This window comes from Squalius cephalus (genome assembly GCF_949319135.1).
Source record: "Squalius cephalus genome assembly, chromosome: 9".
Taxonomy (NCBI): domain Eukaryota; kingdom Metazoa; phylum Chordata; class Actinopteri; order Cypriniformes; family Leuciscidae; genus Squalius; species Squalius cephalus.
The window spans coordinates 16,459,516-16,474,856 of record NC_137130.1 but is presented as its reverse complement, the minus strand read 5'-3'; the positions used below and the strand labels follow the sequence as shown (position 1 = coordinate 16,474,856).

The 15,341-nt window shown below is 36.4% G+C and overlaps 1 protein-coding gene across 2 annotated transcripts; it reads right to left on the bottom strand.

Annotated features, from left to right (window-relative positions):
* Positions 1–969: 969 nt before the first annotated feature.
* Positions 970–13,829, bottom strand: LOC307165138 (uncharacterized protein). Of its 2 annotated transcripts, XM_079882470.1 has the most exons (11): positions 13,782–13,829; positions 13,250–13,273; positions 12,905–13,141; positions 8,484–8,819; positions 8,031–8,357; positions 2,660–2,677; positions 2,382–2,486; positions 2,157–2,222; positions 1,923–1,997; positions 1,818–1,846; positions 970–1,677 (listed from the first exon to the last, which is right to left on the bottom strand). In XM_079882470.1, exons 1-11 carry the CDS (start codon positions 13,813–13,815, stop codon positions 1,609–1,611), a joined length of 1,320 nt encoding a protein of 439 aa, XP_079738596.1. In that variant the 5' UTR covers positions 13,816–13,829; the 3' UTR covers positions 970–1,608. The 2 variants fall into 2 exon arrangements, with proteins under 2 accessions (XP_079738596.1, XP_079738597.1); XM_079882471.1 differs by lacking the exons at positions 970–1,677; positions 1,818–1,846; positions 2,660–2,677; ... (3 more) ...; positions 13,250–13,273; positions 13,782–13,829 and adding exons at positions 2,727–3,016; positions 3,143–3,478; positions 3,753–3,989; positions 4,098–4,121; positions 4,933–5,033 and having other exon boundaries at positions 1,923–1,994.
* Between the last annotated feature and the right edge of the window lie 1,512 nt (positions 13,830–15,341).

Genomic DNA, 15,341 nt, shown 5'->3' with positions numbered 1-15,341 from the left:
AAGAATTAGAAGTGGTGCAAGATTTTGTAACATTATAACATAATGTGAGTCTGACATAAAATATAGTAGTGTATGTAGTTTCAGGGCATTCGCAGATGGGTTGGACAACAGAGGAATATGTTTGATGTGAGCAGTGCTTTGTGGCTATGAATTTCTTCTAGTGTTGCTCAGCACAGCAGAGGTAGTTTACCATATAGCTTTAAATGGATGCAGAGACACCAAAGCCACCAATTCGTGTGTGTGTGTGTGTGTGTGTGTGTGTGTGTGTGTGTGTGTGTGTGTGTGTGTGGGCAGAAACAGCTGAAGTGTTTGGAGTGATGGACAGAATAAAGCGATTTTAGAACATATTAATTCAAAGTGAAGGAGATTAAGCCGAGCAGAAAAGCTAAAAAGGTGCTGTGATTGTCAGTAGTTGAAAGTAAGACTTTGGATAAGATTCAACACATCTTGACCGTATTTATGGTGCTCCTTGTAATGCGTCTTTACTGCATGATGTGGTCAAGACCTTAATAAAATGGGATTATCTGACGCCTACATTTTGGTGACAAAGATGTGAGTCAGAGCATGTGTTAACCTTGGTTATATATATATATTTTTTTTTTTCTAAACGCAGCCTATTCTGTCAACATCTGCCTTTCCCTCCCCACAGAACATCGTTTATGAACATTTTTATCCTGTCATACTGTAATTCATCACTCAATGGTTCTACTTAGCAGACCTTGAGAAGCGTTTAAAAATCCCCCCACGTTTAAATAAAGACACGCATTTATACAAAGCAGAGCAACCTTGAGTTAGTGTGGAGCGTTATCCCGACCATAAAGACATCCTATTCAAACTACTTTTTTTTCCACACTTTTGTGTTTTAGAAGTACATTGAAGCAGCATATTCTGGGTGGATTCCAGGAGGATGAAAGTGACAGACAGAGAGAGCGAGAGAGAAGAGGATGTGTAACTGCATTTTCCTTTTTTGTACTTACACTTTTTTTTTTTATTATCATTATATTTCAAGTATGTTTTCAAACAGTGCCATCAAATGGCCATTTCACCAGCGTACATGCACTTGTATGAAAGATGCTATAATATTAGGCTATAACAAATGCTAAGTCATAATAATAGTGGGCTATTTAGTTGATGCTTGTAAAAATGTGACTCCACTCAAAATTAATCAAGAAATGCAATTATACAGTTTCAGTCTGACAGATTATTATTTGTGGTAGTGTACAGAAGGCAGTTAGGTGTGTTTGTCACAACACCACGAAACAGTCTCAGATTATAGTTTGTAATCAGACAGCGCCATCTGCTGTTTAATTTAGAAAGTGATCATACTTTCTCCATGAGACAATAGTTTGAGGCTCGTATATAAACACTATATAAACACTAGGCCTTAGTTCAATTGGGACATTTAGCTTATAAACGTGCCTTAGAAAAAAACATTACTGGTGTGCATCTTGAGACAAAACAATGGCAGTGACATATTTAAAGATATATCAGTGCAAGTTTGCTTTCAGTTAAAACAGCTCAAACTGTTTAAGAAACTGGGGGTATATAAATAAATGACAAAATTCTCTCTCGTTTAGATTTTCATGACAGCGTGGGGAAATGATATCTTTAAGTCTGGAACCTGGATCTGTTGAAATAAATGGTTGCGTATGTCACATTGTCTGATGTAGCTGGTGTCTGTGGAGAGATGAGACAAATTAACAGCAAAGAAAATTATTTTGGGAAAATGACAATCACAATTGGCAGAACATTAAATGAACAACATTATATAATATACTGTTTTGGACCGTAACATATTAATAAACATCTGCACTCACCTCATCTCTTTTATTTATGTTTGTTTTTTCTGCAGAAAAAGATCTTTATGAGATGAAGTTGAGTTGAGATGACATTTTGGAATTCTAGGATGTAAAATATCTTACCATATCTGTTCCTTCTTACATGGCGATACATTTCAGGACTCTTTTCTCTGTTTCCCAGTGTGCTGCTGAGCTCTACTGGAGGAAGAAGAAACCCAGACCTTCATTTTTTGGGGGGAAATTTGTTGTTGTAATTGTGAATTTTTTATGTTAAGTTATTTCAGTAAAATAGTAAACATAGCTTGCAGCTAATGGATAGGCTATATGAAATGAAATATGTGTAGCCGATTTGAATACCTCTGTCTTTCCTCATTTGGATGATGTTGATATAGACTGGTTCAGACTCCTGAGGGTCCGAGTGCACTAAAAGAATTGCAAATACAGCAAGAGTTATAGTTTTGAAAGAAAGAAAGAAAGAAAGAAAGAAAGAAAGAAAGAAAGAAAGAAAGAAAGAAAGAAAGAAAGAAGTGATTCCCTCATGTACTAAGACAGAAAATACAGATACACAGATGTTTTTTTTACCTGACATTCGTTTTCTGTAAAGGTAATACAATAGAGCTCCAAGCAGAATCCCAGCACACAGAGCCAAAACAGAGGAGACCGTAGCCTTTGCATATTTGTTGAATTCTAAAAGAAAATAGAGACTTTATTTATATTAAATAAATTCATTTGTTGACTTTTCTCTACAAGGATCATTTGAAGATGAGTTATAGAACATGTACATTGTACATTTTGAGCATACTTTTTTCCGCGATAAGGTGAAAAGTACTGTATACAGTATTAATGGTTAAAGATTTTACCTTGGTTTGTTGAGGTTTCTGTTGATGAGGAAGTTGGGGTTCCGGTTGGGGTTCCGGATGATGTAACTGGAGCATCAGTAGTTGATGAGGAAAGACTGATTGTTATAGGAGCCAGAGCTCTGAGTGTATCCTCAGTAAAAACTGCACACTGCCAGTGCTCTGTTTCATTGCTGGACAGATTCACTGTGAGTTGTAACTTGTTGTTTTTCTCAGTCATAATTTGCTGTTTTCCCAGCACTCCTCTGTTCCCCTCCATCCTGAGCCAGACCAGCGTCACTGAATCAGTCACTTCAGAAACTTCACAGGTAAGAATCACTGACTGATTCCTCAACACACCATCAGGGGGCTCCACTGAGACTGAAATCAACAACAACATCAATTACCTTTTAAATGCACTGAACAAATGTTCTGATGAGCAAAATGTAGCTGAAAAATCAATGTATTTATTTTTATTGATTGATTGACTGATTGATATTTGCAAACCTCTGATGGTGTGTAGCATTGTGGTTGTGTAGATACCAGTTTTTGTAATACACCTGTATTTCCCACTATATTTGAAGTTCACAGGTGAAATGTGAAAGATAAACGATTGATTATTGTATGTGGTTGAAGAAAGTCTTCCTGGTTTAATTTGTCCTTTAACTTGAACTTCTCTTCCTTTTTCAACTGCTATCAGATCAGTCTGTGAATGAGACCTCGGCTCCCAGGTCCACTTCCAGCTCTCGTATTCCTTTCTAGACTTGCAGATCAGTGATACGTCACTATTATCAGAGCTTTGTCTGTAAATGGTATTCATTTTAGTATTTCCATTATATGAATCTGGAAAGACAATAGGTAACATGGTGAATTTCAGTGAAAACATCTCAGTTAGTACATTTCAGTTTTAAACATATTTCTGAAAAGCACTGTCTTTTACAATAAAGACAAAGACTTTTGCACATTATTAATTATAAGTTAATTTATTAACTTGCAGTATTCTTCTAAGATTTTTTTTAAAATTTGAGATTACTTCTGCACGTTTAATTTAGTATTCTTAATGAAAATATTATTATTTATAGGCATACACCACAGATTTAATATAAAATATACTTACTTGAACTGACATTAAGCGTGTGAATCCTAACCGTTGATACTCCTCCATCTTCCATTAATCTACAGTAATATTTGCCCTGATTGTGTTCATCAATGTTGTGTAAAATGATGTAAGCAGAGTTGTTGTACAGTAGAGTGGTGTTGGATGTTGGTTCTCCATCTCTCTCCCACTGCAATGTTGAGGATTCAGACAGGAGAGAGACCTCGCATCGCAAAGACACATCAACGCCACGCTGAACTTTGGAAGATGGAGTATTAGAACCGATTGTAAGAAATGTTGTGTATCTTTCCTACATTTATAACAAAATTTACTGTTACTTTTAAAATATTTTTTCTGTCTACTAACCTTCCTTTGGGGCAGTTTGAAATGCTGAGGATAAAAAACAATTACAATTACAACAATTAATAAACCTTGCTGGACAAAACACAAAGGCCCGGTTTCACAGACAGGGCTTAGACTAAGCCAGGATTAGACCATAGATCAATTAGGACATTTAAGTAATTTTTATAAACATGCTTAGAAAAAAACATTACCGATGTGCATCTTAAAACTAAAAAGGCACTGATATATTTTTAAGATCAGTCAGTGCAAGTTTATTTCAGTGGAAACAGCTCAGACTTACATTTTAGTCTAGGACTAGTCTTAAGCCCTGTCTGTGAAACCAGGGGAAAGTGTGTTATACATCATCTGAGGACTTTCCATAAATACAACATATGTTCACCAGCATTTTCAAAGCATTTGAACAAAGAGAGGCTACAGAATATACTGTATGCTTTATAAGTTTTTTTTTTTTTTTGTATTGTCAGGTTGTTGATCACTGACGTTGACGCACGTTTAAGTATCTGCTGTCATGTAATGTTCAACTTCAGTAGATTTATGTGCCTGTGAGAGTGTATGAGTGATATTTTTTATCTTTTACTTTAGTTAATTTGTTTTGAATTAAGCCGTTATCTTTAAATAGATATTTAATTTAAATTTGATTACAATGGAGATTATGAAACCTACAGATTACTGTACTGTATAAATTATAATGTTTAAACATTTTTTTTAAATAGTTTGAACATTATCAAATCATACCATAATTGATCAATTTCTAATTAGTGTATGTTGTGAGTAAAATAAAAAACAGCAAAAGAGAGAAGAGTTTTTGATATGATCAATTGGTTAAAGTGAGACTCACCGATGGCGAGGAATCGGGAACAAAATCCACACATCAATAAAAAGATTTTAAAAGGTTTAAGTGACATGATTCTTCTTGTCAGTGCCTCGGATACAATGATGCACTCTGAAGAGTTTGAAGGAACAACTAGCCAGTACATTTTAATGGGCGGTGCAATATTCAGAAATTTGCCTGTCAAACAAAATGTCCATGCAGAGAGATACTGTATCTAGCACTAATTTATTTTGCAGCATTAATTACATTTAGAAATTTGAACAAATTTCTAAAAATCTAACTCATAAAAAAGAAATCATGTTTTTTGAAATCTTCTGTTTGTACATAGTTTAAACAGCTCTAATAAACCCATTTTAGGTTATTTTGCATCAATAAAATAAAACAAGTTAGACAGGTGAAAAACATTTTTTTTTTTTAGATTAGTCTGGTTTTCATGATTATCTAATTTCCAGTGCAGGAAATGATTTGCTAAACTGAACTATCTTGAGGTTTCTCTCAGGCACACGTATCTGTGATCTAAAGTGTGATATAAACTCACAACCAGCGTTTTTGAGGTCTATTTTTGGAACTTAGTTTATAAGGCACATGCAGTACAACTCTACAAAATATTGAAAATTACCACTGTTTATTGTTTGCTGGGCTTTTTTAAGGCACTAGCCTTTGTTAAGCTATATGCAATGTATTGTGAAAATCATTATAAATTGTGTAAATAAATTGAACTGAACTGATATACAACCCCCATGCCTCAAAAACCTTGTCAAAACCTGCCATTAAACAGCTTTCTTTATAGGCTTTTCAATGAACAGTACAGTAAATTATGAAATTCTATATTTATATAAGGAAACAATAATACCAAACTATAGATTTTGGCAATAAAAATGAATTTAATAAAATGTACAAAAATGAATTTGAATAGAACAGAAATAAATTAAAAGAATTAAAAGACAGTTAGACAGTTTTTGAACTTTCGTGTTCCAGTTCTGAGTGCTGGTCTGAGGTGGTTATAGTTAGACAAGAGGCATAAGAAACATTATTATTGTTTTTTTTTTTTAGGTCACACTCAGGGTCCGATTCTCAATATTAACTTACTTTTAACTATGACTTTTGCCTCAATCAACTCCTAAGTACTGCTTATTAGATGGTAAATAGTTAAGTTTAGATATTTTATGGGTATAGGATTTAGGGACATAGAATATGGTCATGCAGAATAAGGCATTAATATGTGGTTTATAAGTAGGCTACTAAACAGAGCCAATATCCTAGTAATATGTATGCTAATAATCAACTTTAATAGTGTGAATTGGATTCTAAACTGAAGTGTTACCTTTTTTTATTATTATTATTATTAATAAATCCCTTGCCTTCACAGAGTCAAATGTGCCTGATAAAATTTCATATCTCAAAATTAGCAATATAAGGCTTTAGTTCACACAGGGAATGCAATCATTTTACATTTATTTTTATGAATGTCTTTGTTTAAAATGCTTGCAATTAAGTATTTTCTTTTTGTATTCTTACTTTTGGTTGAGCTAAAAGCTAAAAAAAAAAAATAAAAAAAAATCAGTTACACCTTATATGAAGGTGACGTACTTATTCAAATGAGTACTGAGTAATATTAAATAACTATATGCTAGAGTTATGGTTAGGATTAGGGTTTGGGTTAGAGTTAGTTACTTGCAGTTATGCATAATTTACTGTTATTACTTTAGTAAGTGCATGTAGTAACGTGTATCACCTTAAAATAAAGTGTTACCAAAACATCTTCGCTTTTTCCATACCAGGAAATACGTTGCAACGTTTAGCAGAATTGCGTGTCATGAAACCACATGAAGGTTTCTTTCTGGTATGCAAACATATTGATTCAAGTCTGATTATACTCTGATGATGATGTTTGTGGCATTTGTTTTCTTATGAAAATAAACCCAACGGCCCTTTACTTACAGATAGAGCACACTCACAATCTCACTTGAGCAGAACAAGCTTTATTACTCTTAATTAATTTCTATCATACCAAAATAATGCACGACTAGCTTGGTATTAGTAATACAAGATTCATTTGATGTCTTCAATTCCATTCAATGATGATAATTAAAAAAAAGAAATACAAGGTTCTGTACATGATTTTTCCAGAGTGAAGACTCATTGTGCTGTAGCTGAATAGATGACTGTAGTACTGCAGTCCATATCCTGTAGATATTGAGATATACAAGCTTAAAGAGTGTACTTTTACTGTAAATCACAAACAACACATGTATCATTAGCAAATCAAAATGACAGTCTGAAATGTTTATGAAAGAACATGTTTTCAGCTGACCTCTGAACTTTCAGGATTGGTTTTAAACCAGCTGTCATCTCCTGGAAAATAGTCACGGATTTAGCATATTTGTCATTGTAAAGAACACACAAAGGTTAATAATGTGCAGATAAGCTAATGTCTCTTTAAGACAAGCCTATTGATTTAGCAGCCATTTTATTAAATATTTGCTATGTATGCAAAAAAGGTATATAAGTACAGCTCTACTTGAATGGAGACAGCCCAAATCATGATAAAATCTGTTTCTTTCAGGCTTATCAAGCTAATAAGCATGCATACAGAGTAGGCTACAAAAAACAGGCTAATGTCTCTTTAAAAAAGTCAATTCGCTTTTGTAACTGAAAGTCACGACCCATTGCCACATTGAGTGTAACAATTTGTCCCGTTTATTTTTCTATGGAGCATCTCCTCCTCATACTGTCTCTGAGATCAGCTCACCTGTTTTTCGCTGACGTTTAAAAACTAGAAGTCCCAACAGCAGAATCAGCACAGTGCCAGTGACAGCACACACCACGATGATCACGATCTGTAGATGACTTTCCTGTGTCATGATATCTTCTGCAGAAACATTATGGAGTCAGGTAATACACCAACACTGCCCAGCGTCACGATTACTGTACAATTCACTATTTGTATGCTAGTACGTAAACTTAATGGTTAATTTATTACCTTGGTTTGGTACAGTTGAGGTTTCTGTTGATGAGGAAAGACTGATTGTTATAGGAGCCAGAGCTCTGAGGTAAGGATGAAAAAAATACTGTAAAGTAGCCTAATGGTTAAAATATATTACTTTGGTTTGTTACAGTTGGGGTTCCGGATGATGTAACTGGAGCATCAGTAGTTGATGAGGAAAGACTGATTGTTATAGGAGCCAGAGCTCTGAGTGTATCCTCAGTAAAAACTGCACACTGCCAGTGCTCTGTTTCATTGCTGGACAGATTCACTGTGAGTTGTAACTTGTTGTTTTTCTCAGTCATAATTTGCTGTTTTCCCAGCACTCCTCTGTTCCCCTCCATCCTGAGCCAGACCAGCGTCACTGAATCAGTCACTTCAGAAACTTCACAGGTAAGAATCACTGACTGATTCCTCAACACACCATCAGGGGGCTCCACTGAGACTGAAATCAACAACAACATCAATTACCTTTTAAATGCAACGAACAAATGTTCTGATGAGCAAAATGTAGCTGAAAAATCAATGTATTTATTTTTATTGATTGATTGACTGATTGATATTTGCAAACCTCTGATGGTGTGGAGCATTGTGGTTGTGTAGATACCAGTATTTGTAATACACCTGTATTTCCCACTATATTTGAAGTTCACAGGTGAAATGTGAAAGATAAATGATTGACTATTGTATGTGGTTGAAGAAAGTCTTCCTGGTTTAATTTGTCCTTTAACTTGAACTTCTCTTCCTTTTTCAACTGCTATCAGATCAGTCTGTGAATTAGGCCTCGGCTCCCAGGTCCACTTCCAGCTCTCGTATTCCTTTTTAGACTTGCAGATCAGTGATACGTCACTATTATCAGAGCTTTGTCTGTAAATGGTATTCATTTTATTATTTCCATTATGTGAATCTGGAAAGACAATAGGTAACATGGTGAATTTCAGTGAAAACATCTCAGTTAGTACATTTCAGTTATAAACATTTCTGAAAAGCACTGTCTTTATATCCTAGTGAAAATTAATATACTAAAATGTATTTGAAATACATTTATATTTATGTACTTAATATCAATACCCTGCAATTGTACTTTTGGCATACTAAATTTATATACTTAAAGTCTGCTAAATTGAAACAACTAATTTTGTTCTTAATGCTCTGTAGTTTTCCGGAAATAGTGCTGAGGTCCAACTAAAGATATATTTATATTTATATACTTATACAGTGCTATGCATAAGTTTAGACACCCATGCTAAAGTTGACTAAAAAGAGGAATAAAAAATCTTCTTTTGGAAATTGAACTTAATGCCTTAATTAAAAAAATTAGGAAAAATCCAACCTTTAAGGACACCAATTTTCTTTGTGAATGAATAATGTATCGTAAATAAATAAATGTTCTTCCTTAAAATACAGGGTGCATAAGTTTGGACACCCCTATGTTAAATTCCCAGAGGCAGGCAGATTTTTATTTTTAAAGGCCAGTTACTTCATGGATCCAGGATACTATGCATCCTGATAAAGTTCCCTTGGCCTCTGGAATTAAAATAGCCCCACATCATCACATAGCCTTCACCATACCTAGAGATTGGCATGGTTTTATTTCAGTTAGCCTAATAGCTGGTTTGATTTGCATTGAGAGATGATCTTATGGAAAGTACTCCATGCCAATCTCTAGGTATGGTGAAGGCTATGTGATGATGTGGGGCTATTTTAATTCCAGAGGCCAAGGGAACTTTATCAGGATGCATAGTATCCTGGATCCATGAAGTAACTGGCCTTTAAAAATAAAAATCTGCCTGCCTCTATGGGAATTTAACATAGGGGTGTCCAAACTTATGCACCCTGTATTTTAAGGAAGAATATTTATATAAGTTCAGTTTCCAAAAGATGATTTTTTATTCCTCTTTTTAGTCAACTTTAGTATGGGTGTCTAAACTTATGCATAGCACTGTATTTGATTGTGCTAAAGTGGAACAATTTCAAGTATACTTTAGGTACACTTTAAATATCATTTAAAGACTGATATTATACAGAGATCATACTATCCCTATATAGTGATATTAAAACACATTCTAGGCTTTAATATTAAGAAATTTGTGCAATAAAGAATTTATTTGTGAAATTTCTATCAAAATATTTGAGAATGGAGAATAAAACCTGATCTGTTTCAAGAACCACAGATATTACTTAATTCAAATCAATATTATTAATATATTTAACACACTCTTAAGAAATTAATGTTTACTCAATTAAAACAATGCATCCTTGCCCCACCCTCCGACGTGACTACAAATCAACGGTTGAATGCGGGCTGTTGAACTCTCTCCTGTCTCCAGAACAGTTCTCTCTTCTCAGCGTCGCATATTGCATTTCTCAACGTTGCACTTAAGTACTGTTTCATCTTGCTCCTATACTACTCTAAAGACTGAGCTCTTGGTAGCCAAAGATGCTACTATAAAAGTATGAACTATTTAATGTTTCCCTTGCAACTGAACGACTATGTCTGACTGTATGGTGATTTGTGGTATAGGCTACACATGGCTCATTGAAACGTGGAAGTCTCTGGTCCTTTAATTCTTTATGCAACATCATGTTTTTAAAAGCAGGTGTTACAAGTTAAAGTTTAATGTTGTGTCTGCTGGCTTTATTTCTTCAACAGATTCAAGTTTAATGCACTTTGGTGTTCTTTACAGGCCGTTTCAAGTTTATTTTCATGCCAGTATTTTCTACTGCGCCTATATTGAGACTTTTCTTGGTGGTTCGCAGTCTTTAAATCCATATAATTTGTGCTTTCATTGATGGAAATATCTGTTTGCTTATAGCAGTACTTGTAACAGTATAGAAAGAACGCAAAGTAACCCCAGTTTTGTGTGGTGGCGCAACTGGTTAACCGAGTGCGGTGTTATCAGTATAATATTAATGTATGTTCAGCACTCACAGTGTAATTGAATTACAATTGTAATGTCACCAAAATACATTTGAAGTTTATACTGAGTGAATTCTGTATTTCAAAACTTAAATACAAGAGTACATACACTGCTCAAAAAAATAAAGGGAACACTTTTTAATCAGAGAATAGCATCAAGTCAGTTAAACTCCTGGGATATTGATCTGGTCAGTTAAGTAACAGAGGGGGTTGGTAATCAGTTTCAGCTGCTTTAGTGTTAATGAAATTAACAGCAGGTGCACTAGATGGGCAACAGTGAGACAACCCCCAAAACAGGAATGGTTTTACAGGTGGAGGCCACTGACATTTTTTCCCTACTCATCTTTTTGGACTGTTTTTCACCAGTTTTTCACCAGGGTCAGTGTCACTACTGGTAGCATGAGGCGATACCTGGACCCTACAGAGGTTGTGCAGGCAGTCCAGCTCCTTCAGGATGGCTCATCAATACGTGCCATTGCCAGAAGGTTTGCTGTGTCTCCCAGCACAGTCTCAAGAGCATGGAGGAGATTCCAGGAAGACAGACAGCTACTCTAGGAGAGCTGGACAGGGCCGTAGAAGGTCCTTAACCCATCAGCAGGACCGGTATCTGCTCCTTTGTGCGAGGAGGAACATGATGAGCACTGCCAGAGCCCTACAAAATGACCTCCAGCAGGCCACTGGTGTGAATGTCTCTGACCAAACAATCAGAAACAGACTTCATGAGGGTGGTCTGAGGGCCCGACGTCCTCTAGTGGGCCCTGTGCTCACTGCCCAGCACCAGGGAGCTCGATTGGCATTTCCCATTGAACACCAGAATTGGCAGGTCCGCCACTGGTGCCCTGTGGTTTTCACAAATGAGAGCAGGTTCACCCTGAGCACGTGACAGACAGGAAAGGGTCTGGAGAAGCCGTGGAGAATGTTATGCTGCCTGTAACATCGTTCAGCATGACTGGTTTGGTGGTGGGTCAGTGATGGTCTGAGGAGGCATATCCATGGAGGGACGCACAGACCTCTGCAGGCTAGACAATGGCACCCTGACTGCCATTAGGTATCGGGATGAAATCCTTGGATCCATTGTCAGACCCTATGCTGGTGCAGTGGGTCCTGGGTTCCTCCTGGTGCACAACAATGCCCGGCCTCATGTGGCGAGAGCATGCAGGCAGTTCCTGGAGGATGAAGGAATGATACCATTGAAGGGCCACCACGCTCACCTGACCTACATCCAATAGAACACCTCTGGGACATTGTGTTTCGGTCCATCTGACATCACCTGGTTGCACCTCAGACTGTCCAGGAGCTCAGTGATGCGCTGGTCCAGATCTGGGAGGAAATACCCCAGGACACCATCCGTCGTCTCATTAGGAGCATGCCCCGACGTTGTCAGGCATGCATACAAGCACGTGGGGGCCATACAAACTACTGAGTACCATTTTGAGTTGCTGCAATGAAATTTCAGCAAAATTGACAAGCCTGCTGCATCATTTTTTCACTTAGATTTCCGGGGTGTCTTTGAATTCAATCCTCTGTAGGTTGATCATTTTCATTTCCATCAAACGATGTGGCATCCTTTCGTTCATAACACATACCCAGTCCATATTAGTATAGATATCCAGCATGATATTTTTCCCCATTGAGATCTGATGCGTTTTCAAAGTGTTCCTTTAATTTTTTTGAGCAGTGTATTTAAAGTGTACTTAAGTACACTTGGAATAGTTCCACTTTAGCACAAAAAAGTATATTTAATACATATTAAGTTGAACTTCACCACTACTTTTGGACAACTAAAATGCATTTAGTATACAAAATTAGTTCTTCCAATGAAACAGACGTTAAGTAAACTAAGTTATAGTGTGCCACAAATACATAATAGTTCAACTAAAGTACATACAAATAAATTGTGCATAAGTATAAAAAAAATTCACTAGGGTAGGAAAAACCCTAAAGTTTTTTTTTATTTGAGATGACTTCTGCATGTTTAACTTAATATTTTTAATGAAAATATTATAGACCATTATTATTTAGGCATACACCACAGATTTAAAATATATAAAGATATAAAAGAATATACTTACTTGAACTGACATTAAGCGTGTGAATCCTAACCGTTGATACATTTCCATCTTCCATTAATCTACAGTAATATTTGCCCTGATTGTGTTCATCAACGTTGTGTAAAATGATGTAAGCAGAGTTGTTGTACAGTAGAGTGGTGTTGGATGTTTGTTCTCCATCTCTCTCCCACTGCAATGTTGAGGATTCAGACAGGAGAGAGACCTCGCATCGCAAAGACACATCATCGCCACGCTGAACTTTGGAAGATGGAGTATTAGAACCGATTGTGAGAAATGTTGTGTATCTTTCCTACATTTATAACAAAATTTACTGTTACTTTTAAAATATTTTTTCTGTCTACTAACCTTCCTTTGGGGCAGTTTGAAATGCTGAATAGGATAAAAAACAATTAGAATTACAACAATTACATAAAATAAACCTTGCAGGACAAAACACAAAGTGTGCTATACATCATCTGAGGACTTTCCATAAATACAACATATGTTCACCAGCATTTTCAAAGCATTTGAACAAAGAGAGGCTACAGAATATACTGTATGCTGACATTGACACACAGACATGTTTAAGTATCTGCTGTCATGTAATGTTCAACATGTAAAGTTCAACTTTATCTTTTACTTTAGTTAATTTGTTTTGAATTAAACTGTTATCTTTAAATATATATTTAATTTAAATTTGATGACAAAACCTACAGATTACTGTACTGTATAAATTATAATGTTTAAATGTTTTTTTAAATAGTTTGAACATTATTAAATCATTCCATAATTTATCATAATTTATCAATTTATAATTAGTGTATGTTGTGAGTCAAATAAAAAACAGCAAAAGAGAGAAGAGTTTTTGATATGATCAATTGGTTAAAGTGAGACTCACCGATGGCGAGGAATCGGGAACAAAATCCACACATCAATATAAAGATTTTAAAAGGTTTAAGTGACATGATTCTTCTTTTCAGTGCCTCGGACACAATGATGCACTCTGAAGAAACAGCTAGACAGTACATTTTAATGGGCGGTGCAAAACCTGCCTGTCATAGAAAACAACCAGTACATGAATTTTAAACAAAACGTCCATGCAGAGAGATACTGTACTATCTAGCACTAATTAATTTTTATGAACAAATGCCCTAAAGATCTAACTCATAAGAAAAAAAAAAAAAAATATATATATATATATATTTGAAATCTTCTGTTTGTACAGGGCTTTAAACAGCCCTAATAAACCCATTTTAGGTTATCTTGTATCAATATAATGAGGCATGTTTAGAAATATTATTTTAGATTAGTCTGGTTTGCATGATTAGCTAATTTCTGGTTCAGGAAATGATTTGCTAAACTGAACTATCTTGAGTTTCCTTTTAAATGAAACTTGATGCTGCGTCATGACGCTGACGCTATGGAACGCTTTTGCGTGAGCCGGTGTTTAAAGCATGTGTGAAAACGCCAATCTTGATTGGCCAAAAGGATGGTCAGGTGACTCCAATGCATTCACATACGCAATTACATCGACGACTGGCTCGTATTGACCAAGTTGGAAGAGGTAGTGGTTCGGCATTGAGATTTTTGATTTTCCTGGGGGTGGTATGGTTTATCTCGCTCGAGTCGACTCCCTCCTTGTCACTGTGAAGGACTTCAAGCTAGGTCAGAAGATTCATTTCTGCCAGTCTCAGAGGTTATTGGGCCTTATGGCAGCATCTGTACAAGAGACCTATTTAGCTGTGGCTAAAAGGCAAAGGGTTCCACCCATCGTGCAACCCATTGAAAAAGATAAGGGTAATGTGCAGAGGACTTTGTTCCCTTTCTATGTGGGGGGACCCCTGGTTTCTCACTTTGGGTCCCACACTAGGGGCATGTGGTCGCCGCAAGACAGTGACTACAGATGCTTGCTTCACTGGCTGGGGGGCAATCATGGAAGATCTTTGGCTCTTAAATTGCTTTGAGATGAAGGATTTATTTCTGGCTCTAAAATATTTTCTCCCAGATCTGAGAGGCTAACATGTGTTAATGCTGACAGACAACATGTCAGTAGTCTTCTACAGTAGTCAGTAGTCTGTCTCTGTTCTTGCTCCCTGTTCAGGCTGATGATGCTGATGTTACTCTGGGCTCAAGGCAGACTGCTAAGTGATAGAGTAGTTTATATTCCAGGGCATTTGAATGTGGGAGAGGACAATCTGTCGAGGCAGGTGCTGAGACCTGGAGGTTCAGCAAAGAGAAAGTGGATCTGTTCGCCACCGAGGAGTCGACCCACTGTCCCCTCTGGTTTTCTCTCATACCTCCAGCTCCACTAGGACTGGATTCCATGGTACAAACGTGGCCGAGGGCTTCATTTTACGCCTTTTCCTCAATCCCTCAGCTCCCGGGAGTTCTGGCCAGAGTCAGGCAAAAGGGAGTTCGCCTATTGCTAGTCGCTCCTTTTTGGCCAGTTCAAGTGTGG